General features: G+C 38.4%; 1 protein-coding gene across 1 annotated transcript in view; it reads left to right on the forward strand.

Moving 5' to 3' along the window:
- LOC111159380 (UV radiation resistance associated) overlaps positions 1-27,768 on the forward strand; it is a 324,480-nt gene that overhangs the window by 50,351 nt on the left and 246,361 nt on the right. The window contains exons 4-5 of the mRNA XM_022521795.1: positions 11,160-11,321; positions 19,505-19,579. Coding sequence (XP_022377503.1) covers positions 11,160-11,321; positions 19,505-19,579 — 237 coding nt within the window. The remainder of the gene's footprint in view (positions 1-11,159; positions 11,322-19,504; positions 19,580-27,768) is intronic.

Below are 27,768 nucleotides of genomic sequence, written 5' to 3' on the forward strand. Positions count from 1 at the left end.
GAGAAAAAGTCAAATTCAAGCTGCAGACAAGTCTTTAACCACAACACAATAAAACTGAAATTTCAGTTAACATTGTACGGTGACAGATGGTAGCTACACTTGGGGTGAGCATAGCAAAATATATAGATTTTTCGAATCATTATATTGTACACCTAAAACTAATGTAACATTGTGTGTCAACTATACCTCAGTAAAATATTTTGACAGAAAGAAGAAAAGTGAATAATAACTTGGAACCACAATACAATCCAGCAAAGTTGGTTAATGTTCGCCTTATATATCCTTTTTCTACCCTTTAATTTTTTTTTTTTTAATTTTATTTTTCATAAACATATAATATCTTTTTATCCCCTGGGGTACAGGTCTGTGAATCGCCAGGTTTACACACTTCACAGCACTCACCATAGCACATACCCTCCCCAATGTCCATAATCCCACCCCCCCACACCCCCCCATTAACCCTCAGTTTGTTTTGTGAGATTAAGAGTCACTTATGGTTTGTCTCCCTCCCAATCCCATCTTGTTTCATTTACTCTTCTCCTACCCCCTTAACCCCCCATGTTGCATCTCCTCTCCCTCATATCAGGGAGATCATATGATAGTTGTCTTTCCCCGATTGACTTATTTCGCTAAGCATGATACCCTCTAGTTCCATCCATGTCGTCGCAAAAGGCAAGATTTCATTTCTTTTGATGGCTGCATAGTATTCCATTGTGTATATATACCACATCTTCTTTATCCATTCGTCTGTTGATGGACATCTAGGTTCTTTCCATAGTTTGGCTATTGTAGACATTGCTGCTATAAACATTCGGGTGCACGTGCCCCTTCGGATCACTACGTTTGTATCTTTAGGGTAAATACCCAGCAGTGCAATTGCTGGGTCATAGGGTAGTTCTATTTTCAACATTTTGAGGAACCTCCATGCTGTTTTCCAGAGTGGTTGCACCAGCTTGCATTCCCACCAACAGTGTAGGAGGGTTCCCCTTTCTCCGCATCCTCGCCAGCATCTGTCATTTCCTGACTTGTTAATTTTAGCCATTCTGACTGGTGTGAGGTGGTATCTCATTGTGGTTTTGATTTGTATTTCCCTGATGCCGAGTGATGTGGAGCACTTTTTCATGTGTCTGTTGGCCATCTGGATGTCTTCTTTGCAGAAATGTCTGTTCATGTCTTCTGCCCATTTCTTGATTGGATTATTTGTTCTTTGGGTGTTGAGTTTGCTAAGTTCTTTATAGATTTTGGACACTAGCCCTTTATCCGATATGTCATTTGCAAATATCTTCTCCCATTCTGTCAGTTGTCTTTTGGTTTTGTTAACTGTTTCCTTTGCTGTGCAAAAGCTTTTGATCTTGATGAAATCCCAATAGTTCATTTTTGCCCTTGCTTCCCTTGCCTTTGGCGATGTTCCTAGGAAGATGTTGCTGCGGCTGAGGTCGAAGAGGTTGCTGCCTGTGTTCTCCTCAAGGATTTTGATGGATTCCTTTCTCACATTGAGATCCTTCATCCATTTTGAGTCTATTTTCGTGTGTGGTGTAAGGAAATGATCCAATTTCATTTTTCTGCATGTGGCTGTCCAATTTTCCCAACACCATTTGTTGAAGAGGCTGTCTTTTTTCCATTGGATATTCTTTCCTGCTTTGTCGAAGATTAGTTGACCATAGAGTTGAGGGTCTATTTCTGGGCTCTCTATTCTGTTCCATTGATCTATGTGTCTGTTTTTGTGCCAGTACCATGCTGTCTTGATGATGACAGCTTTGTAATAGAGCTTGAAGTCCGGAATTGTGATGCCACCAACTTTGGCTTTCTTTTTCAATATTGCTTTGGCTATTCGAGGTCTTTTCTGGTTCCATATAAATTTTAGGATTATTTGTTCCATTTCTTTGAAAAATATGGATGGTACTTTGATAGGAATTGCATTAAATGTGTAGATTGCTTTAGGTAGCATAGACATTTTCACAATATTTATTCTTCCAATCCAGGAGCATGGAACATTTTTCCATTTCTTTGTGTCTTCCTCAATTTCTTTCATGAGTACTTTATAGTTTTCTGTGTATAGATTCTTAGTCTCTTTGGTTAGATTTATTCCTAGGTATCTTATAGTTTTGGGTGCAATTGTAAATGGGATTGACTCCTTAATTTCTCTTTCTTCTGTCTTGTTGTTGGTGTAGAGAAATGCAACTGATTTCTGGGCATTGATTTTATATCCTGACACTTTACTGAATTCCTGTACAAGTTCTAGCAGTTTTGGAGTGGAGTCTTTTGGGTTTTCCACATATAGTATCATATCATCTGCAAAGAGTGATAGTTTGACTTCTTCTTTGCCAATTTGGATGCCTTTAATTTCCTTTTGTTGTCTGATTGCTGAGGCTAGGACTTCTAGTACTATGTTGAATAGCAGTGGTGATAATGGACATCCCTGCCGTGTTCCTGACCTTAGCGGAAAAGCTTTCAGTTTTTCTCCATTGAGAATGATATTTGCGGTGGGTTTTTCATAGATGGCTTTGATAATATTGAGGTATGTGCCCTCTATCCCTACACTTTGAAGAGTTTTGATCAGGAAGGGATGCTGGACTTTGTCAAATGCTTTTTCAGCATCTATGGAGAGTATCATATGGTTCTTGTTCTTTCTTTTATTAATGTGTTGTATCACATTGATTGATTTGCGGATGTTGAACCAACCTTGCAGCCCTGGAATAAATCCCACTTGGTCGTGGTGAATAATCCTTTTAATGTACTGTTGAATCCTATTGGCTAGTATTTTGGCGAGAATTTTTGCATCTGTGTTCATCAAGGATATTGGTCTATAGTTCTCTTTTTTGATGGGATCCTTGTCTGGTTTGGGGATCAAGGTGATGCTGGCCTCATAAAATGAGTTTGGAAGTTTTCCTTCCATTTCTATTTTTTGGAACAGTTTCAGGAGAATAGGAATTAGTTCTTCTTTAAATGTTTGGTAGAATTCCCCCGGGAAGCCATCTGGCCCTGGGCTTTTGTTTGTTTGGAGATTTTTGATGACTGTTTCAATCTCCTTACTGGTTATGGGTCTGTTCAGGCTTTCTATTTCTTCCTGGTTCAGTTGTGGTAGTTTATATGTCTCTAGGAATGTATCCATTTCTTCCAGATTGTCAAATTTGTTGGCGTAGAGTTGCTCATAGTATGTTCTTATAATTGTCTGTATTTCTTTGGTGTTCGTTGTGATCTCTCCTCTTTCATTCATGATTTTATTTATTTGGGTCCTTTCTCTTTTCTTTTTGATAAGTCTGGCCAGGGGTTTATCGATCTTATTAATTCTTTCAAAGAACCAGCTCCTAGTTTCGTTGATTTGTTCTATTGTTTTTTTGGTTTCTATTTCATTGATTTCTGCTCTGATCTTTATGATTTCTCTTCTCCTGCTGGGTTTAGGGTTTCTTTCTTGTTCTTTCTCTAGCTCTTTTAGGTGTAGGGTTAGGTTGTGTACCTGAGACCTTTCTTGTTTCTTGAGAAAGGCTTGTACCGCTATATATTTTCCTCTCAGGACTGCCTTTGTTGTGTCCCACAGATTTTGAACCGTTGTGTTTTCATTATCATTTGTTTCCATGAATTTTTTCAACTCTTCTTTAATTTCCTGGTTGACCCATTCATTCTTTAGAAGGATGCTGTTTAGTCTCCATGTAATTGGGTTCTTTCCAAATTTCCTCTTGTGACTGAGTTCTAGCTTTAGAGCATTGTGGTCTGAAAATATGCAGGGAATGATTCCAATCTTTTGATAACGGTTGAGACCTGATTTAGGACCGAGAATATGATCTATTCTGGAGAATGTTCCATGTGCACTAGAGAAGAATGTGTATTCTGTTGCTTTGGGATGAAATGTTCTGAATATATCTGTGATGTCCATCTGGTCCAGTGTGTCATTTAAGGCCTTGATTTCCTTGTTGATCTTTTGCTTGGATGATCTGTCCATTTCAGTAAGGGGAGTGTTAAAGTCCCCTACGATTATTGTATTATTGTCGATGTGTTTCTTTAATTTTGTTATTAATTGGTTTATATAGTTGGCTGCTCCCATGTTAGGGGCATAGATATTTAAAATTGTTAGATCTTCTTGTTGGACAGTTCCTTTGAGTATGATATAGTGTCCTTCCTCATCTCTTATTATAGTCTTTGGCTTAAAATCTAATTGATCTGATATAAGGATTGCCACTCCTGCTTTTTTCTGATGTCCATTAGCATGGTAAATTCTTTTCCACCCCCTCACTTTAAATCTGGAGGTGTCTTCAGGTTTAAGATGAGTTTCTTGTAGTTAACATATAGATGGGTTTTGTTTTTTTATCCATTCTGATACCCTGTGTCTTTTGATTGGGGCATTTAGCCCATTAACATTCAGGGTAAGTATTGAGAGATATGAATTTAGTGCCATTGTATTGCCTGTAAGGTGACTGTTATTGTATATTGTGTCTGTTCCTTTCTGATCTACTACTTTTAGGGTCTCTCTTTGCTTAGAGGACCCCTTTCAATATTTCCTGTAGAGCTGGTTTGGTACTTGCAAATTCTTTCAGTTTTTGTTTGTCCTGGAAGCTTTTAATCTCTCCTTCTATTTTCAATGATAGCCTAGCTGGATATAGTATTCTTGGCTGCATGTTTTTCTCGTTTAGTACTCTGAATATATCATGCCAGCTCTTTCTGGCCTGCCAGGTCTCTGTGGATAAGTCTGCTGCCAATCTAATATTTTTACCATTGTACGTTACAGACTTCTTTTCCCGGGCTGCTTTCAGGATCTTCTCTTTGTCACTAAGACTTGTAAATTTTACTATTAGGTGACGGGGTGTGGACCTATTCTTATTGATTTTGAGGGGGGTTCTCTGAATCTCCTGGATTTTGATGCTTGTTCCCTTTGCCATATTGGGGAAATTCTCTCCAATAATTCTCTCCAATATACCTTCTGCTCCCCTCTCTGTTTCCTCTTCTTCTGGAATCCCAATTATTCTAATGTTGTTTCGTCTTATGGTGTCACTTATCTCTCAAATTCTCCCCTCATGGTCCAGTAGCTGTTTGTCCCTCTTTTGCTCAGCTTCTTTATTCTCTGTCATTTGGTCTTCTATATCGCTAATTCTTTCTTCTGCCTCATTTATCCTAGCAGTGAGAGCCTCCATTTTTGATTGCACCTCATTAATAGCTTTTTTGATTTCAACTTGGTTAGATTTTAGTTCTTTTATTTCTCCAGAAAGGGCTTTTATATCTCCCGAGAGGGTTTCTCTAATATCTTCCATTCCTTTTTCAAGCCCGGCTAGAACCTTGAGAATCGTCATTCTAAACTCTAGATCTGACATATTACCAATGTCTGTATTGATTAGGTCCCTAGCCTTTGGTACTGCCTCTTGTTCTTTTTTTTGTGGTGAATTTTTCCGCCTTGTCATTTTGTCCAGATAAGAGCAGATGAAGGAGCAAGTAAAATACTAAAAGGGTGGCAACAACCCCAGGAAAATATGCTTTAGCCAAATCAGAAGAGATCCCAAATCGTGAGGGGGAGAAAGGGGATAAAAAGAGGTTCAGAAAGAAGGAAAAAAAAAAAAAAAAGAGAGAGAAAAAAAAGAAAAAAAAAAGAAACAATTAAAAAAAGAAAACCAATAAAGAAAAAAATATAAAAAGGAAAAAAAATATATATATATATTAGATAAACTAGTTAAAAAACGTTAAAAAAGAAAAGGGTAAAAGTTAAAAAAATTTAGCAGAAGAAGAAAAATAAAATGAAAAAAAAAAAAGAAAAAGAAAAAAAATTAAATTAACTGCAAGGCTAAAGAATCATGGGGAGAAAGCCATGAGTTCCGTGCTTTGCTTTCTCCTCCTTTGGAATTCCGCTGCTCTCCTTGGTATTGAAACTGTACTCCTTGGTAGGTGAACTTGGTCCTGGCTGGGCTTCTTGTTGATCTTCTGGGGGAGGGGCCTGTTGTAGTGATTCTCAAGTGTCTTTGCCCCGGGCGGAGTTGCACCGCCCTTACCAGGGGCCGGGCTGAGTAATCCGCTGGGGTTTGCTTTCGGGAGCTTTTGTTCCCTGAGCGCTTTCCGTAGAGTTCCGGAGGGCGGGAATGAAAATGGCGGCCTCCCGGTCTCCGGCCTGGAGGAGCCGAGAGCCCGGGGCCTCACACCTCAGTGCACCCTCAGAGAACAGCGCCCAATTACTCCCGTTACCCTGCCTCCGGCCGTGCTCCAAGCTGACCGAGCCTGCAACCGGTTCAAGGTAACCCCGAGCTTAGAGCTTACTCCTCGGCTCTGTCTCTGTAGCCGGCTTCCCTGTTCTAGTACCTGTAAGCTCTGCGACACTCAGACACCCCCGATCCTTCTGTGACCCTGCGGGACCTGAGGCCACGCTGACCCTGCGTGGGCTTCACCCCGGTTAAGCCTCTGGAGCGATGTCCCTCAGCGGAACAGACTTTTAAAAGTCCCGATTTTGTGCTCCGTTGCTCCGCCGCTTGCCAGGAGCCGGCCCCTCCCCCCGCGGTCTATCTTCCCGTCGCTTTGGATTCACTTCTCCGCCAGTCCTACCTTTCAGAAAGTGGTTGATTTTCTGTTTCTAGAGTTGCTGTTCTTCTTCTCTTCGATCTCCCGTTGGATTTGTAGGTGTTTGCAATCTTTAGATAAGCTATCTAGCTGATCTCCCGCTACCTGAAGTAGTCTCAGCCTGCTACTTCTCCGCCATCTTGGCTCCTTCTGTTTTAATTTAAATTTTAAGGTGATCTCTATACCCAGTGTGGGGCTCAAACTCAACGACCCTGGGATCAAGAGTCTGGTAGACTGACTAAGCCAGCCAGCGCCCCCAGATATCCTTCAGTGTAGCTTCTTGTTTATCTCAAGCCTTGTGTCCTGTTGCTCTTGTGTTGCGTGTTCCAGGAGTTGTCTTAGCTCCCTGACCATACCTTGCTGCGTCACACTGCTGAGCCCTTGTGAATTGTGTTCCTTCTGCCTGAAATTCCTTATTTTAACCTAGGGAAATCCTGTTTGTCCTTTAAAAGCCAAGTTTCACAGCCTCTGTGGTGATGTCTTTCCCCTGTTTGTTTGAGGTTTAATTCCCTTCTGTGCATAATATTGTTATTGAACTTTTCATGAAATAATGTAATTATTTAAATACAGGTTTAAATCTAACAAGTTGGAGGTATTTTGAGGGCACTGTGTATGTGTTGCTTCTTAATAATTGTCTTAAGTATTGAATAAATGAATTACCATATGAAGCCATATTAGTAAGAAATTAGAATATATCCTCCTTCTAATAGCTATAATAAATAAGCAGCAAAATTCAGAAGTACTGGTGGTCATTCTGAGCAGCAGTGTGCAGCGTGGGCTTCCCTCCCAGGTCAGGGCCTGCCATGATCCGGAGAAGCCTGGAGAACAGGCAGAGCTGTGAGGGGGACTGACTCACTGAGACGGCTGAGGGATCTATTTCTGCTGGCTTTGGCTGGAGAACCCTTTCCTGGCCTTGTCGGGATGGAGAATTCAGAGCCCTCTTAGGGCTGTTGTCATCTGTTGAGCCCCTACTTGTGTGTCTGGGGCTTTGGGGTCTTGTTCTGTGAGGAAGATTTAGTAGCTCATTTTACAGGGGAGGAAGCAGACTCGGAGGGCCTAGACAGGTTTCTCCAGCTCATCACACGAACATGACCTTGACTGATTGGTTGGTTTGGTTTGGGTTTTGTGGGTTTTCAGACCTTTTGGGCCGCACGTAGGTCCTGGCCCTCTTCTCCCTTCATTCACACTCTCTCTGGCAGACCTAGCTCGGGATGTGGTTGCTCCTTCCACCTTCCCCTCTCCTCTGGGCTCCAGACTGCTGCCTGACGTCTGCGCTCATGCTCACGCCCGAAGGCCTCTCACAGCTGGCGCATTGGGGTGTGGACTCCCGGTTCTCTTGCCCACCCCGTCCCCATGCTGCACTCTTTCGCCTCTGCCAGTCTTCCCCTGTGCAGAAACCGGCACATCTTATGCCCGTTGTTGGAGGCAGAGACCCAGGAGACATTCTAGATTCCTTCCTTAGCTGGCAGCTCAGCTTCGCCCATCAGCAACTCCTGTCACATCTCGTTCCCAAACACCTCCCACTTCTGTGTCACATCACCGTTCTCCATCTCCCAGACCGTCAGCTGCAGGCACGGCGGCACCAGCCTCTGGACTGATGTTCCTCTTCCTTTCTTGATTTCCTCTCTCAGCAAATGGTTATTGGGGGCACATGTACTTATAGGTATACCTCATTTTACTGCACTTCGCAGATAAGGTGTTTTTACAAATGGAATGTTTGTGGCAACCTGACTTTGAACAAGTCTGTTGGTGCCATTTTCCCAAAAATATTTGCTCACTTCCTGTCTCTGTGTCATGTTTTAGTGATTCTTGCAATATTTCAGAATTTTCATTATAATTATACTTTTTTTTTTTAAGATTTTATGCATTTATTTGTCAGAGAGAGGGAGAAAGAGAGAGAGAGAGCACAAGCAGGGGGAGCGGCAGGCAGAGGGAGAAGCAGACACCCTGCTGAGCAGAGAGATCGATATGGGACTCGATCCCAGGACCCTGGGATCATGAACTGAGCCAAAGGCAGGCGCTTAACCTGCTCGCTACCCGGGTGTCCCATTGTGATTATACTTGTTATGATGCTGTGACATTGCTATCACAGTTGTTCTGGGCCACCATGCACTGCTCCTATAATGAGAGTGAACTTAATTGATAAATGTTGTGTGTGTTTTGACTCCTCCACCGACCAGCCATTACCCCACCTCTCTCCCTGTCCTCAGGCCTCTCCCCTCTTCCCCTGAGATAGAACAATATTGAAATTAGGCTGTTTGATAGCCCTACAATGGCCTCTTAGACGTTCAATGAAAGAATCACATGCCTCTCTAAATCACAAGCTAGAAATGCTTAAGCTTAGTGAGGAGAGCGTGTTGAAAGCCAAGATATACTGAAAGCTAGGCCTCTTGCACCAAACAGCCAAGTTATGAATGTAAAGGAAAAGATCTGGAAGGAAGTTAAAAGTGCTACTCCAGTGAATACACAATGATAAGAAAGCGGAACAGTCTTATTGCTGATGTGGAGAAAGTTTGAGAGGTCTGGATGAAAGATCGATCCAGCTGCAACTTTCCCTTAAAGCAAGGCCTAATCCAGAGCAAGGCCCTAACTCTCTTCAATTCTGTGAAGGGTGAGAGAGGGTGAGGAAGCTGTAGAAGAGAAGTTGAGGCTAGCAGAGGTTGGTTCATGAGGTTTAAGGAAAGAAGTGTGTCTGTGAGGGTTAAGTGCAAGGTGAAGCAGCAGGTGCTGATGTAGAATCTGCAGCAAGTCATCCAGAAGGCCTGGTGAAGATGAGTAATAAGGTAGCTACACTAAACAACAGATTTTCAATGTAGATGAAACAGCCTTCTTACTTGAAAGGGTGCCTTCTAGGACTTTCACAGCTAGTGAAGTCAATGCCTGGCTTCAAAGCTTCAGAAGGACATGCTGACTCTCTTGTCAGGGGCTAATGCTGCTCATGACTAAATTGAGGCCAATGTCATTTACCATTCTGAAAATCTTAGGACCCTTAAAAGTTGTGCTAAATCTACTCTGCCTGTGCTCCATAAATGGGGCGAGAAAACCTGAATGGCAGCACATCTGTTTACAACATGATTCCATGAATATTTTAAGCCCACTGTTGAGATATGGTCAGAAAAGGATTCCTTTCAAGATATTACTCCTTGTAGAAAATGCACCTGGTCACCCAAGAGTTCTGATAGAGATGTACAATGCAATTAAGGTTGTTTTTGTGCCTGCTGACACAGCATCCATTCTGTAGCCCATATGGATCCAGGAGTCATTTGAACTTTCTAGTCTTAACTATTTAAGAAGTACATTTTGTAAGGCTATAGCTGCTGTAGGTAGTGATTCCTCTGCTGAATCTGGGCAAAGTCAATTGAAAACCTTCCAGAAAGGATTCACCATTCTACATGCCTTTAACAGCACTCATGATTCATGGGAGGAGGTCAAAATATCAATATTAAGAGGAGTTTGGAAGAAGCTGACTACAATCCTAATATAGATGACTGTGAGGGGTTCAAGACTTGAATGGAGGGAGTAACTATAGATGTGGTGAAAATAGCAAGAGAACTAGAATGAGAGGTGGAGTCTGAAGACATGACTGAGTTGCTGCAACCTCATGATAAAACTTGAATGGATGAGCAGTTACTTCTCATAGAACAACGGAAGTGGCTTCTTGGGAAGGAATCTACTCCTGGTGAAGATTTTGTGATGAAGATAGTTGAAATGACAACAAAGGATTTAGAATATGACATAAACTTGGTTGATAAAGCAGTGGTAGGTTTGAGAGGATTGATTATATGTTTGAAAGAGGGTTTACTGTGGGTAAAATGCTGTCAGACAGCATTGCATGCTACAGAGAAATCATTCATGAAAGGAAGAGTCAGTCAATCAGTGCAACAAATTCGGTTGTTGTCTTATTTTAAGAAATTATCACAGCCGCCCCAGCCTTTAGCAGCCACCACCCTGATGAGTCAGTAGCCATCGACACTGGGCAGGACACTCCACCAGCACAAAGATTATGAATAGCTAAAAGCTCACATGATGGTTACATTTTTAAGCAATAAAGTATTATTTAATTGAGGTGTGTACATTGGTTTTTTTTTAGACATGATGCTGTTGTACATTTAATAGACTGTGGTATAGTGTAAACATAACTTTTTTTTTTTTTTTAAGATTTTATTTATTTATTTGACAGAGAGAGATCACAAGTAGGCGGAGAGGCAGACAGAGAGAGGGGGAAGCAGGTTCCCTGCTGAGCAGAGAGCCCAATGTGGGGCTCGATCCCAGGACCCTGGGATCATGACCTGAGCTAAAGGCAGAGGCTTTAACCCACTGAGCCACCCAGGCGCCTAGTGTAAACATAACTTTTATATGCACTGAGAAACCAAAAGATTCATTTGACTTGCTTTAGTTCGGTTCTTGCTTTATTGTGGTGCTTTGGGACCAAACTTGCAGTTATTTCTTAGGTATGCTTATACCATTATCACCCCCATTGTGTTAATTAGATGTCTTCCTGGTTTATTTAAGTCTGCAGTTTGATGTATTTTTGAAGTCTTTTGGTTTTTAAAAACAAAATGATTTCTAATCTCATTGAAATAACTGTAAGCAAATTAGAATCTTCATGCTTTCCTTTCCATCAACAGAATCCAACATGGCGGAGTCTCGATTTTGGAATAATGCCTGACCGACTTGATACGTCTGTGTCTTGTTTTGTGGTGAAGATATGGGGTGGAAAGGAGAACATCTACCAGCTTTTGATTGAATGGAAAGTCTATTTGGATGGGCTGAAATACTTGGGTCAGCAGGTAATTTTTAGACTGTAGTTTTAAGTGTTTGTCTTCTCTAAGCCTACCTAACCTTTTTGTATATTGTTTAGATTCTACATTTCCTATTATAGAGAACCCTTATGATTATTTCTATACTTAATTATAGAAATTCTGAGTCATGGCCAAGTTCAAAAATAATTTTTAATTGAAGAAACTTATGAAGAAGTACCCTGAGCTGTTACTTTAAGAGGAATTTTTTTTTTTTTTTTTGGTAGGAAAGAATATGCTTTCCCATAGCATTCTGCTTCTTCTATTTTATTGCACTTGATCTTAGCCACAAGGCTGAGAAGCGATCTTCTCTTTTATTGGATCTAAAAATTAACTTGCAAATATAGAACATACTATTAAATACTTCTCTTATGACCAGTAGAGTTGAATGATTTTGGGAAGGAGAGGTACTATTTATTTATTTATTTATTTATTTTTAATTTTTTTTTTTTGAGAGATATTACTGTTTATTAAACACAGGGCTGACAAATGCCTGGCTTGCATACTACTACCAAGTCCCTATGAGTGAGGTAGCTATTGGATCATAGCATTCCTCTAGCTGAGCTTCGAAGTCACTCCATAATCCCTTTGGACACAGTGTTCTGGGATGCAGCTAGCAATGTATCAGAATTGCTGATATATGAAACCTATTTACCATCTCCAGACTAGGTTATTTTACTTAATATTTTATAGCAGCCTTGTGAAGGTTGGTATTAGTGCCCTTATTTTCTAAATGGGAAAATCCAACCACAGGGAGTTTAAGTAAATGCTCAAGATCACACTGCTAGGTGGAGGAAGATTGAAATCTAGGCCTGGCCGACTTACAGATGCATGATTTGTGCTGTACGACACTGATCTATACATGTGGTCCTTGGTAACCTACCTTGGAATAAATGCTGTGTCTATTTGTGATACCTATTGGATACTGCTAAAGGTAACTCCAAAATGTTAGTCGTATCTGTGAATATCCTTGATGTTTCTTAATATTTATTCAATATAGATTTTCTGATTTCTTTTATTTATTTATTTATTTATATTATTGTTTTGAGAGAGAGAGAAAAAGCATGCACATGATTGGGGTTGGGGAGAGAGAGAGAGAGAGAATCTTAAGCAGGCTCCATACTCAGTGCAGAGACTGACACAGGGCTCAATCTCATGACCCTGAGAAAATGACCTGAGCTGAAATCAGAGTCGGATGCTTAACCAGCAGAGTTACCCAGGCGCCCCTGCTTTATTTCTTTTAAAGAAACAATTTAATTCCACATATTTTTTTTCAGATTAAAAAAAAACTCCTCTGCCCTCATTTTGTTTACCATATACTTTATTTTGTGTCTTCCTATAGTGATCAGAATAATGCATGTAATAGATATTTTACTCCTCTGCCCTCATTTTGCTTATCATAGATTTTATTTTGTGTCTTCCTATAGTGATCAGAATAATGCATGTAATAGATATTTTACATAACTAAATTCTAACTGCTATGGATTCTTACTCTTTGTTATTTTTCTATTTTTCCTTCTGTTTTAGGACTGGTCTCAATGAAAATTTATAAAATCATGACTTCTGGCTTAGGGCCTCTCTCTTCTCTTTCAGCATGAGACATTTATTGCCTTTAGGCTGGCCAGCCAGAGCCCTGCACTAAGATGTATACTTTTTCTGTCTTCCCACATAGCATAGTTGGCTCTCTGTGGATAGACAATGGTATTGAGCTCTTATCTTTTTTCTGAAAGTGCTTAAATTTCATGGAGGATGGTGCTTCTTAACATTAGAGTTGTATGGCTATAGTCTGGCAGGGGGTTTTTGGCCAAAGAAGATGGACTTCATGCTTTTCAACTCACATATTCCTTGGGTAGTGATCTTGAAGTACTCAACTGTGTTTATGTTGAAGCTGCTCTAATTTCAGAGAGTCTGTTTTTGGGTGTCTTCTTACAAAGGTGGTTAGTGGGTATAATGGAGAACAGAGAAAGAGAAAACATGTTTTTTATGCCAGTTAGAAACTTATTGTAGAAAGGCAAAACTCACCTACAAAATAGATAAAATAAGTAACATACTACTAGAAAATCAGATAAAATAAAATTATACATTTTCAGAGGAAAACAAGACTAGGATGTATCAGGAGAACAGCCGGAATTACTTGGGTTCATTGATCGATCTTCTGCTTTCTACCAGGCATTATTCTTACTGTTAAGGTTCCAGAGACTGATAAGACAAGATCCTTAGACTTGGTAAGCTCATGATTGGTGAACACCTGCATGGACCTGCAGAGCACTGTTTTGATTGCTGTAGCTTTGTGATATAATTTGGGGGAGTATATGAAAGAGGTATTTAGACAAGTCGGGATGGAGTCAGGCAGGGCCGACTTTTGAATGAAACTTTGTTTACAGGTCAGATTTGTTGAGGTATAATGTATATACAATGAAATTACCCTTTTAAGGTATACAGTTCAGTAGATTTGACAAATGTATAAATTCTATTAACCACCACAATGAATAATGCTGCTGTGAATATTTAAATATCCACCTTTATGTTGACATATGTTGTCATTTCTATTGAGTAAATACGTAGGAATGGAATTTCTGGGTCTAGTGGTAAGTGTTGAAATTTACAAGAAGCTGCCAAGTTGTTTTCCATTCTGTTGGGTTTAATCATTCTGATGGATTCGAAGTGGTATCTTGTTGTGACTTTTTTTGGCATAGTTTTAATTGTAATTACCCAGTGTTCATCATGACAAGTGCACTCCTTAATCCCCATCACCTATTTCACCCATCCCCCACCTACCTCCCCTTTGGTAACCACCGATTTTTTCTCTATAGTTAAAAGTCTGTTTCTTGGTTTGTCTCTGTCTCTTCCCTCCCTTTTGCATTTGTTTCATTTCTTAAATTCTACATAAGAGTGAAATCATATGGAACTTATCTTTTTCTGATTGATTTATTTCACTTAGCATTATCCTGTCGAGCTCCATCCGTATCATTGCAAGTGACAAGATTTCATTCTTTTTTATGGTCGAGTAATATTCACACACACACACACACACACTCATCTTTTTTATCCATTTGTCAATCGGTGGACATTGGGCTGCTTCCATATCTTGGCTATTGTAAATAAAACTGCTCTAAACATAGGGGTGCATATATCCCTTTGAATTAGTGTTTTTGTATTATTTGGGTAAATACTTAATAGTGCAATTGCTGGATCACAGGGCATTTCTCTTTTTAAATTTTTGAGGAAACTCCATACTGTTTTCCGCAGTGGCTGCACCAGTTTGCATTCCACCAACAATGCACAAGTGTTCCTTTCTCTCCACATCTTCGCCAACACCTGTTGTTTCTTGTGTTCTTGATTTTAGCCATTCTGACAGTTTGATATCTCATTGTAGTTTTGATTTGCATTTCCCTGGTGTTAAGTGATGATGAGCGTCTTTTCAGAGCATCTTTTCATGTGTCTGTTGGCCATCTGGATGTCTACTTTGGAGAAAAGTCTTCATGTCTTCTGCCCATTTTTAAAATTGGATTATTTGCTTTTTTGGGTATTGACTTTTATAAATTCTTTATATATTTTGGATACAAACCCTTTATTTGATGTCATTTGTAAATATAGTACCCTATTCAGTAGGTTGCCTTTTAGATTTGTTGATTGTTTCTTTGGCTATGCAGAAGTTTTTTATTTTGATATAGTCCCAATAGTTTATTTTTGCTTTTGTTTCCCTTGTGTCAGGGGACCAATCTAAAAAACAGTTGGTGTCAGAGAAATTACTGCCTGTGCTCTTTTCTAAGATTTTTATGGTTTCAGGCCTCACATTTAGATCTTTAGTCCATTTTTAAAAAAAATTTATTTATTTGACAGGCAGAGATCACAAGTAGGCAGAGAGGCAGGCAGAGACAGAGAGAGGAGGAAGCAGGCTCTCTGCTGAGCAGAGAGCCCACTGTGGGGCTCGATCCCAGGACCCTGAGATCATGACCTGAGCCGAAGGCAGAGGCTTTAACCCACTGAGCCACCCAGGCGCCCCTCTTTAGTCCATTTTTAATTTATTTTTGTGTATGGTGTAAGAAAGTGGCCCAGTTTCATTCTTTTGCATATGGCTGTCCAGTTTTCCCAACACCATTTGTTGAAGAGACTAGCATTTTCTCATCGGATATTCTTTCTTGCTTTGCTGAAGATTAATCAACCCGATGATTATGGGTTTATTTCTAGATATTCTATTCTGTTCCACTGATCTCTGTGTCTGTTTTTGTGCCAGTACCATACTGTTTTGATTACTGCAGCTTTGCAGTATAACTTGAAGTCCAGGATTCACAGATTTGCTTTCCTTTTTCAAGAATGCTTTAGTGATTCAGGTTCTTTTGTGGTTCCATATAAATTTTAGGATTGTTTGTTCTGTTTCTATGGAAAATGCTATTGGTATTTTGACAGGGGTTGCTTTAAATATGTAGATTGCTTTGAGTAGTATAGACATTTTAACAATATTTGCTCTTCCAATCTATGGGCATGGAATTTGAAATGTCTTTCCATTTCTTTGTGTTATCTTCAATTTCTTTGATCAGTGTTTTATAGTTTTCAGAGCACAGGTCTTTTACCTCTTTGGTTAGATTTACTCCTAGGTGTCTTATTATTTGGGGAGTAATTGTAAATGGGATGGTTTTCTTTTCTTTCTTTTTTTTTTTTTTACTTATTTTTTTAAAAAAAGATTTTATTTATTTATTTCATAGGGAGAGAGGGAGAGAACAAGTCAGGGGGGCGGGGGAGGTAGTGGTGGAGGAAGAGGGAGAAGCAGACTGCCGATGCGGGGCTCGATCCCAGGACTCCTGGATCATGACCTAAGCCAAAGGCAGATGGTTAACTGACTGAGCCACCCAGGTGCTCCTGGAATTGTTTTCTTAATTTCTTCTGCTGCTGCTTAACTATGGGTATATAGAATCTTCTGATTTTAATTTTAATTTATCTAGTGATGAAGTTATGTTGAGCAATAAAAAAATGTTTATTTGTCATCATTCTCTCTCTTGCCCTTTTTTAAGTGAAATGTTTATTCAGGTCTTTTGCCCAGTTTTTATTTGGCTGTTTGAATTCTCATTATTGAGTTGTAAAACTTCTATATGTATTGTGGATATGAGTTAGTTCTTTATGAGATAGTATTTTCTGAATATTTTCTGCTAGTCTGTGGCTTGTCCTTTATTATTATTATTATTTTTTTTTATTTGACATGCAGAGCACAAACAGGGAGAGTGGCAGGCAGAGGGAGAGGGAGAAGCAGGCTCCCCACTGAGCAGGGAGCCTGATGTGGGACTGGATCCCAGGACTCTATGATCATGACCTGAGCTGAAGGCAGACACTTGAGCAACGGAGCCACCAAGGCATCCTTTGTCCTTTCATTTCTTTAAGTGTCATTTAAATAGCAAGTTTATAAGTGTTAAAGTCCACTATATCGGTGTTTGCTTTTTATGTTTCATACTTTTCGTGTCTTATCTAAGACATATTTGCCTAATCCAGGGTCACAGAGATTTTCTTCTATGGGGTTTTTCCTCTAGAAGTTTTATACTATTAGGTTTTACGTTTATGTCTATGATCATTTTGGATTAACTTTTATTTAAAGTATATGGTTTTTTTTTTTGCAGATGGATGAACATTTTTTTCTGTACTCTGTTATAAGAGCTATTATTTCTCCATTGAATTACCTTGCTATCTTTGTTGAAAACTGATAATTTAAAATAATTTTATGTGGGTCTGCTTCTGGACTCTCTTCTGTTTCATTGTTCTATAGGTCTGTCTTTATGTCAATATCACATTGTCTTGAATTCCATAGTTTTATACATCATGAATTCAGGTAATAAGAATCCTCCAACTTTGATCTTTTTTCAAATTGTTCTGGCTGTTATAGATCTTTTGCCTTTACCTATACACTTTAGAATTAATTTGTCAATTCTATAAAAATCTGAGAAAATTTGGGGAGAATTGACATCTTGCTAGTATTGGATGTTTCAGTCTATGGACATCTCTCCATTTGGGAAAATCTTTGATTTCATTCATCAGCGTTTTGTAGTTTTAAGTATATAGGTCTTGCACATATTTTGTTAGATTTGTACCTGTGATTCCATGTTTTTTATGCTAGTTTAAATGCTATTCATTTAAAGAATATGCCTATTTCCAGTTGTTGTTGCTAGTATATAGAAACATTTCTGTATTAAGCATGTATTCTGTGACCTTGCTAAACTCATTTATTAGATCTAGTAGTTTTTTTTGTAGATTCCTTTTGTAGATTGCTGTGTAGGCAATCATGTCTGTGAACACATGGTCTAATTTCTTCCTTTCTAATGAATATGTGTTTTTTCTCTTTTCTTATCATTTCATTGGTAAGACCTCAGTACAGTGTTGACTAGAAGTGAATAAAGTGGGCATCCTTGTTTTGTTACTGCTGTTGTGTAAAAGTATTAAGTCTTTCATTATTAAGTATAATATTAGCTGTAAATTTTGTAGCACTTTGTCAGGGTGAGGAAATTTCCTTTCATAATGGATTACATTTGCCAATATTTTATTAAGGCTTCTTTCATCTATGTCCATGGGGGATATTGGTCTGTACTTTTCTTGCCTTGTTCTTGTCCAGTTTAGTATGAGAGTAATGCTGGTTTTATAAAATGGATTGGGAAACCTTAACTCTTGTATTCCTTCTGGAAGAATTTGTGTAAAGTTGGTATTACTATTCTGCAAATGTTTGGCAGAATTCTTCAGTGAACCCGTCTGGGTGTTAAGATTTCCCTGTGGGGAAATTTAAAAATATGACTTCTGTTACTTTATTAGATGTAGGGCTATTTAGCCTCTCTGTGCCTTCTTACGTGAGCTTTGATAGTTTGTCTTCCAAAGAACTTATCGGTTTCACCTAAGATTTCAAGTTTATTAGTATAAAGATTTCCACAATATTACTATATTCTTGTAATGTACATAGGCTATATAATGATCCTTTCCTCTTTCGTTCTTGGTATATGTAATTTCTGTCTCCTCTCTTCTCTTGATCATTGCTTAGAGATTTATCCGTTTTCTTAGGCTTTCAAATAACTAGTGTTTGGTTTCTTTGATTATTGTTATTGTTTTCAGTTTCATTGATTTCTGATTTTATCCTTTAATTTTCTTCCTTTTGCTTGTTTTGGGTTTACTTTGCTCTTCTTTACTAGTTTCTTAAGGTAGGATTTTTGTTTTACCGTTTCAAGACTTTCTTTTCTAGATTAAGCATCTACTAAATTTTTCTCTAAGTCTTACTTTAATGGTGACTCACAAACTTTGATGTTGTATTTTCATTTTCATTCAATTCAAAATATTTCCCTTTTATTTCTCCTTGATCCATAGGTTATTTAGAGGTATGGTGTTTAATTTTCAAACATTTGTGGATTTTCCAGGTATCTTTCTTTTGTGGATTTCTACTTGAATTCTGTTGAGTTTAGTTTGTATGATTTCAATCTTTTCAGCCTTTCTGAGGTTTTTATTTTATGGCCTTAGAATATAAAGTCTCTTTTTTGGTAAATGTTTCTTATGTGATGTGTATTCTGTTGTTGTTGAATCAAGATGTCATTTAGGTTAAATTGATTGATAGTCTTGAGTGAAATTTAGATGATATGTTGGATTTAGCCATAGGAGATGGGGGTAGGCACAGAAGTATGATATAACAGACATAATCTGATTCATTCATTTTTACTTTAGGAAACTGGAGTCCAGAGTGATTGTAACTTACATATTATTATCTAAATTTAAACTGTCTTCTTGAAAATAGAAAATAATATTCATCTTTTTTTTCCTAGGACTTTATAATTTTTAAAGCACTCTTATAGACTAATTGGATTGTGTTTCCTTTGAGATCTGAGAATGTATAGTATGTCTCTGGATCCCTTATATTTCAGAAATAACCTTTCCATAGCAATCTCAAGAAGTGTTTGTAGATAATATATGTGAATGATCATGCCTGTTATCTCGGTATAATGATTTTGTGAGCCCTTTGACTAAAGCACTAAAGCAGGAAGCACTCAATTGATTACTTGGTCTTAGGATAAATGTTGTATTTTCTGCTGGCTTGTTAGGTTAGTCATCCTGTTTCTCAGCATTGAAATAGGTCTTGCTGTAACTGTCACGCCTTAATCATAATAAAACTTAATTGGAATGAGAAAAACTGATAGCATGTTTTTCTTCTCTCTTAGATTCATGCCCGCAACCAAAATGAAATAATTTTTGGGCTGAATGATGGCTACTATGGTGCTCCATTTGAACATAAGGTAAGAGGATTTTCCTAATGCTGTGAGTTTTGTTTAGTGTAGCTGTGCCTTGACATACAGTGTAAAAAGCTCTGTGTAAACAGAATCTTGTTTTAAGTATCATTGTACATTTATTTAGTGTGGCTTAGGGTGATGCTTTTTAAAGGGAAAACTTGTTTTGTAACCCCGATTCATCTTTTCTAAATCCAGATTATTTTCTTAACAGAAAATCTGGGCTTTTTGCTCTTATTCTGTGTAATTCTTTGGAGAGTGAAAACAATGGTGAATTTTGATTAAGTACAATACAGTTTTATTAAATGTTTCAGATACCTTTTACACTTTGAGTAAATTTAAGAAACTGTGAGTCAAGTGGTGCTATAGTCAGTGCTATCTCTATATCTACAGGCAATTAGAGAAAGGAAAGGGAAGAGAATTCATATTTACCAAATACTTACTATCTGTGTTACTATGCCAGGTGGTTCATGTTCTTTATCCCACTTAATACTAGCCACAAAACAATGAGGTGAGTTTTCTATGTTACTTGCTCTTAGTGATCACATTGGTTCATAATTCTTCGTTGTGTGAAATGCTATTTCTGGAATGCTCCATTCATTTAGCAGCTAATTATTCAGTACCTGCCGTTTGTCAGCCATTGTGCCCTCTCTGTAAGTGCTAAAGGCACATTGGTGAGCAGATGGATGTTTTCCAGCAGGAGTGTGTGGAGGAGACAAGCGCTGGTGAGGTGACCTAACAGGTGAATACGTATAAACACAAATGGTGGTAATGCTATAAGCATGTAGAGAGGATCTTCCGTACACTCTAGGGACTGTCTTTTTGAGAACTAGACTTTTTTTTTTTTTTTAAAGATTTTATTTATTTATTTGACAGACAGAGATCACAAGTAGGCAGAGGGGCAGACAGAGAGAGAGGGGGAAGCAGACACCCTGCTGAGCAGAGAGCCCGATGCGGGACTCGATCCCAGGACCCTGAGATCATGACCTGAGCCGAAGGCAGAGGCTTAACCCACTGAGCCACCCAGGCGCCCGAGAACTAGACTTTTAAGGCTACAATCCAGAGGATGAGTGGAAATGAACCAAGTGCAGGGAGTGGGGGCTGAACGGGGACAGCGTTCTAGCAGAGGAGGTTGGCAAGTTGCAAGGCCATGAAGTGGAAAGACACATGGTGGGTTTTAGGGACTAAAGGAAGGTCAGAGTGATGAGGAAGAATGATACCAGATGAGGGTGGACAGGAAGGCAGGGACCATATCATATAGAACTTTTTAAAGGATTTTGTCCTAAGAGCAGTGGATTTTTAGTGTTGAAGGATTTTTAGCATGACAGAGATAATTTGATTATATTTTAACAATTTCACTCTGTCTATAGTAAAGAATAATTGTAGAAGAGGTAAGAATATATGTGGAAAGACAGAAAGGAGGATCATGTACTATATTAGGTAAGAGATGCTGATACTTTGAAACTGGGTTATGGCCCAAAAGAGAGAAAGTGGATTTAGGAAAGTTTTAGGAGGTAAAAATCGTTGGGACCCGGTATCCTTCAAATTTAGAGTATAAGGAAAAAGACGGTGTTAAGGATGACTTTTGGGTTTCTGGCTTGGGTAGTGTAATGGGATAAATAAATATTCCAGGCACTAGGAGAACTGAGGGATGCTAAAAGAGGACCATGTTTCATGGAGGCAGATCGAGAGCTGATATTTGATCATATGGACTTTGAGATGCCTTTAAGATACCCGTGTGCAGATGGAGTTCAGAGGGGAGAAGTGGAGTAGAGATAGGAATGTGGGGCCAATGGCAAACAGTCACTGAAATAATGAGTTCAGGCTAGGGACAGGGTGTACAGTGAGGGAAAAAGGGGCTTACTAACCAAGTCTTGAGGCCTCCAACTTTTAAGGGCCAAGAAGAGGTAGAGGCATTGGAAAAGTTGACTGAGAAGGAGTGATGAGGGATGTATAGGGAAAAGATGGTGGAGTCTCACAGGCTCTCAGAAGCCAATGAAAGAGATTTTTGTTTTGGTTTAGTATTTGGCATATAAGTGGCAGGAGTGGGCAGATTAGATGAGGACTGAAAATTGCTCATTGGATTTGGCAAAAGGAAGGTATTCTAGTTGACTTCACCAAATTCAGTTCAAGCTCTGATAAGCTTTTTTAAAAAAATTTGTTTAAAGCCCTTATATTCTGGGTTCCTTAAGTTTATCAACACTGTGTATACCTTTGACATAAGAAATACCACTTTATAATTCTTTCTTCCTTTGTTGTATAGATCCTCTAATCTGTAAGCTTCTTAAGGACAGATTTGTATATATAATTTTGAATTCCCGGTACCTATCACAGTTCTTTAGGCATGGTATTTGCTTAGTAAAAATGTTTGATTTACTGAGAGAATTATGAGATGGCTACTGTTCTTGTTTGCAGTATCCCACGTATAGGGTTATCCATTCCAACCCTGTTGAGGGATTAAGTTCCTCTTGCAACTGGTAACTAGTACACTGTCTAGTACAATATCTGGTACATAGTAATAATATTAAAGTGAATATTTATTGAACGTGACTGTGTATCAAACACTTTTAAGAGCTTTATATCTGTTATTCTATTTAATCTCCATAAAAATTGTGTAGTCAGATACTATTAGTAATTGAAGTTTTGGATAGCCAGTGACTAATACCCCTTTCTTCTCCCTCTGAGTTTGGAGCAAGATTAGAAATAAAATAGGTGATAGATAAATGGAGATCAGAATGTTGGCTTTACTTCTAATAAAATTAATTGGCAAACGTGTTTTAAATTCTACAACTAAAGGAGCTGGTATATACTTCCTCCCAAATTGAATCTTCCCCAAAAAACAACAAGGACAAAGCCTAATCCTCCAAGCCAAAAGCAGAATTTATGTGTGGTGTAGGCAGGATGTTCTGACTGGGAGGGAACCTGGAAAGAACTGAGGCTATCATGCTATGTTTTGTCTTCCAAGCTCAGCTGTCAGGTATGTCCTCTGCCTGTCCCGGAAAGGAAAAGAAGGACGCAGAGAAACTGGAAGTGTTCTTTTTAGGACCTGGGATATGGAGTGGGACATCTTTTTTTTTTTTTTTTTTAAAGATTTTAGTTATTTACTTGGCAGAGAAAGAGAGTGTAAGCAGGGGGAGCAGCAGGTACAGGGAAGGGGAGAAGCAGGCTCACTGCTGAGCAGGGAATTGGGCTCTAGGAGTAGGATATCTTTTGCCTGTGTGGAAACAAGAGTGCAGAGTGTTCCTAGTAATAATAATAATAATAATCATAATAATCATAATAGCAGCTAATGTCCAGTGAGCTGATAATAATGCTAGGTGCTGTTCTAAGTGCTTTACATAATTTAACTCATTTAAACCTCACAGTTGTCTTTTTACAGAAGAGGAAGCCTGCACATAGAAGTTAAGTGACTTTCTCAAGATTACAGAGCTACTAATTAGCAGAGCTGGGATTCAAGACCAAATGGTCAATAAAAGTTTATTGAATATATATTATTGTAATAAGTGGTATATATTATTCTATAGTCCTTCAGTTAGTGAATTTTACAAATTTAGATGCCAGCCTTATCTTGCCCCTGTACCAACTTTCAGGTGAACATCTGATATATAGTTTGAACCTTAAAAAGCATTAGTTTTCCTTTGTAAAGAAAGCTGTAAACAGTTTTTCCAGTCAAGATGTCCTTGTAAGTGCACACTTTGAGACCCTCAACTGCACCAAACAAAAGGCAGTGATAGGTTTAAAAACAAACAAATCCCAAAACCCAAAGAACAAAAACAAAACAAAACAAAAAACCCCTAGTGACTGGTGACATCAGAGAAATTTCAAGAGACATACTTGCTAAAACAAACTAAAAGCAAGAAAATAAACCCATCTGGGAGAGAAGTAGTAGGCAGAAGCCTAGTCCTTGAAAGATGCGCTCCTCTGGGCAAAATGAACAGAAAATGAGCGCAAAGCTGAGGTTGGTAGGACTCTCCCGATTATAGAAGGAGGCTGAAAAAAAGACATACAAACTGCAGATCTTTAATGTTAATTTTAAAAGGAGAGATCTTAAAAAAAAAAAAAGGAGAAGTCTTAAAAGTGAGCAGAGAGAAAGGAAGTATTACCTACAAATTAGACTGACAGCAGACTTTGCGACAGTAACAGTTGATGCCAGGAGAAATGATCCTCAGAGTGCTATTACCTGTTAAATGTATAACTGTATTTCTAGTCAGCCTTCAGTCAAGAGCATGGATGAAAGAGGAACAACTTTAAAGACACACAGATTGAGAATTTACTTCCCACAGACCCTTTATCTATACTGAATTGGAGGCGGAGAAGTGATCCCAAAGGGAAGATGTAGGAAGTAACAGCAAGTTACAGCAAGACACATGAAAATGGTTACAATGTTAGTGAATGCAATTAACTACTGACAGCAAACTAACACACAAAAAGAAACTTAATATGTAATAAGTTATATGTTTTTATGTAAAAACAAACTAGACTATAGTTATTCAAAATATAGTTTGTGGACCAGGGCTAGTCTAAGAACTGTCTGTCACTAGGGACGCCTGGGTGGCTCAGTCGGTTAAGCCTCTGCTTTCGGCTCAGGTCATGATCCCAGGGTCCTGGGATCAAGTCCTGCATCGGGCTCCTTGTCCAGCAGGGAGTCTGCTTCTCTCTCTTTTTCTGCCTGCCACTCTGCCTGCTTGTGCTCTCTGTCTGAGAAATAAATAAATAAAAATCTTAAAAGAAAGGGGGAAAAAAAAAAAAGAGAACTGTCACTAGTCTGTGGTGAGCCAAGTATAAAAAGTGAGAGTAAATGTTTCAAAACTTTTATAGCAATTTGACATTATTTTGCCTTTTTATTGTATTTTACAAAATTATCAGTTCACAATGGATTGAAGGAAAAGCACCTGGTCATTGGCTGCAGAGCTTTTTAGAAGCACTGCTCTAGACAGCAATAATGAGTGGAGGGAGGGTGTGTAAAGAGTTAAGACTCAATGAGGTTACTGATCTGTCTGGGAGGAAGATAGTAAACAACTACAGAATTTGTTAGAAAAATTTGTGGTCGGGGTGCACGTTAAAAATGTGGAAGTATCTAGAGTATGTTAAAAACCAGAGAATATATATTTTTAAGTAGCAGAGGAAAAAAGGGACTATAAAGAGTAGAAAACTTTGTTGACTAGTAGGAGGGAGGAAAGAAAACAAATGGTAAACTAAAACATGTAGTCGAGTTGGCAGAAATAAGTCCAAATATATTTGTAATGACAGTAATTGCAGACATATCTGTGTTGGACATATTTCATAAAGGATTTTATAAAATGCTAAACTAATAAGGCTTTGAGAATAGGATTGTATTTTAAGAACGTATGTACACTAAGAAGACTTAAACTTGTGGGGTGAAAGGAAGTACATTTTAAAGCAACTTTATAAAGAGTGACTAGAATTTTTGTTGACCAGTTCTCAAGCATTCTTGTTGTTTTACATTAATCGTGACCTGAAACACTGTTACTATTACTTTTGATGATTATGTTGCTGTCAATCTTCCCTCTGTCCATATTACTTAAAGTGCGTTCAGCCTTTATGGGTCTAAAAGCTGAAATTACTAATTTGCTCAGAACTCTTGCTTCTTTGTTTGTTCTTCTGCTTCTCGAAAAGGTTTTACTCATTTCTTTCGAGTTTTTAGGAGCCTGGTCACTCTCTCAACTACATAGGACAATGGACAAGTAGTTCAGTCTCACTCCTAGGAGTTTGTTTGGAAACTACTTAACACATTAGGAAATCTTTGACTAAAATATGCTGTGCGTTTGAATCTGTTGTTCAGCAACCTCTGCTGACATTATTAGGGAGTGATATGTTCTCGTTAATTTTATGTAGTAAGATTGCATTTCTTTGGCATATGAAACATGGAACTCCTTAGCTATTCAACAGCAATGTGGATGAAAAGATGATTGAGTAAATGATGAAAATCTTCTGTCTGTATTTGCAAAAGTCATTTTTTCCATCAATAAATATCAAATATTCTGTGCCCATTATTAAACTAAGTATTTTGGGGTACAAAAGTATTAGATGCAGAGTCACAAATATTTATTTCTTTTAGGTGAGATAAAACATCATATGTTCCAGAAGAGCTCTGGTTTACAGATGGATTTAGTTTGAAAAATTGTTTCTGAAAATGTCAGTTATTTGGGTCTTGCAGATAACACAGGTGAATTATATGAATTATAGCAGAACTTTAAATAATCTGAAGAGGAAGAGGTGCTCTTTTTAACTTTTGGAGACGGTGGAGAACCAGAGAGGAACTCTGTTGTGGCTTGAAGTTGGAGGGGATGGAGGTTGGTGAATAAAGCTAGGTGGCTGGGAGGGATGTTTTCTGGGTGGATTGAGCTTCTAGAATGGCATTTGGGGAGCATGAGAAGTAAGAGGTTATTGGACCAGCTCCTTATCCAGTAAGCTGGAAACCTTTCAGATCGCAGTTTAGGAGTTTTGCCTTTTGTATAGATATGCAAGGCTATCTTTGCTTAAATTGCCTTTTGTCAGCTACTTTTTTTTTTTTTTTTTTTTGCTACTCTTGTTTTTGGGAGGATGCTGACAGTTTACCTGGGTGAGTGTATACTCCTAGTAGATAGAAATACAGATTATGGAGGCAGATTGATGTGAGTTTAATTCCAGGCACTTCTGCAACTTACCTCTGAGAGAGATCTTGGTCAAATTAAGTCATCTCTGAGTTTTTCTCTTATATGTAGAACAGTTTCTACCTCATCCTTGGAGAATGAAAAGTGATAATGTACAGTATAAGCCTGGCACATGAGCAGAGTTCAATAATAAATGGAAACTACTCACTGGGATCTAAACCCTATGATAAAAGAGATTACCTCTCTAATTCTATTGCATTGACATCGTGTCGCTTGCAGCAGTACCTGGCATATAGTATAGCACGTGCTCAAAAGAAGCTTGTTAATGAATGTAGGTGAATGCATGCTATATTTGGGACTATCATAGCAATAATTGAGAATAAAAATCTTGAGGGGTTGGTATTATTTCTCTCTTCTACCCACTTTAACCCTATTATTTTTAAAGATTTTATTTATTTATTCATTTGCAAGAGAGTAAATGAGAGCATGAGTGGGATGGGGAGGGGCAGAGGAAGGGAGAGAAGCAGACTCCCCACTGAGCAGGGAGCCTGACCTGGGGGCTCCATCTAGCACCCTGGATAATGGCCTGAGCTGAAGGCAGACCCTTATCAATTGAGCCACCCGGGTACCCCTCTGGGGTTTTATTTTTATGTAACTCATACTGCCATAATAACTACTATGTTTTTGACAAAGTACAAAAAGCATCAGCTTGGTAAGAATTTTTTTCTCAGACTAAAAGTTATAGCAGCAGTATCTTCAGAATCCAGTAGATGGCAGTGCATTCTCACTCTAATGAAAAAAAAAAGAGCAGGAGTTAGAATCTAGTAAAAAGGATCAAATCTTTTTGGAATGAAATTCTCAGGAGATTGAAATAGCAATTTGGTGATTAATTTCACAAACACAGTCACACAACTTGACCATGTCAAGTGCATAGTCGAGCCTAGATTAAAGATTTAGGGACAATAGCAAGTTTCAGAGTCTGTTTTGAGAACTTGTACAAATGAAAATTCCTTATTTTATATTTTTCAAGGCATGATACTTTTGAAAAGTAGAAAATCTGATTTCTAATCCCAGTCAAGATATTTCCATTTAGTTAACTTTATAGAACTGAGAAATTAAAAAGATGGCTATTTCCTCTTACTAATCAAATTAATGGACATAGAACTTGTTTCCAAAGCACATCCTACACAGTACTCAAAGTGGGACATTCAGCGGTAGGGATTAAATGTCCCAAGGAGCCTATGTTTTAACAATAGGGAAAGGGATATGGTATAATGTCCAGGTCTTTCTGTACATCATTAAGCAAAAATTGGAAAATCATAAAAATAGACCATTCCTCTGCATACTCTATTCAGCTTTCCTTATGCCTCTTCCCACTCCATTATAAAATATAAAGACAATAAATCTTCAGGGGCTGTTTCTAATAGCTGCCTGCTTTGTCATAAAACATTTAGGTATCTGAGCTCTATCTAAATCTAGGGTAAAACTTTGTTTCTGAATGATTTGAGCTGGTACGATAGCCTAGTAACTGTTACTTATACCAGGTAGGGACTGAGCATTTGAAAGCTACCCTTGCCAGTTTTC

This window comes from Enhydra lutris, unplaced genomic scaffold (genome assembly GCF_002288905.1).
Source record: "Enhydra lutris kenyoni isolate GAN:26980312 unplaced genomic scaffold, ASM228890v2 scaffoldscaffold68, whole genome shotgun sequence".
NCBI classification, from domain to species: domain Eukaryota; kingdom Metazoa; phylum Chordata; class Mammalia; order Carnivora; family Mustelidae; genus Enhydra; species Enhydra lutris.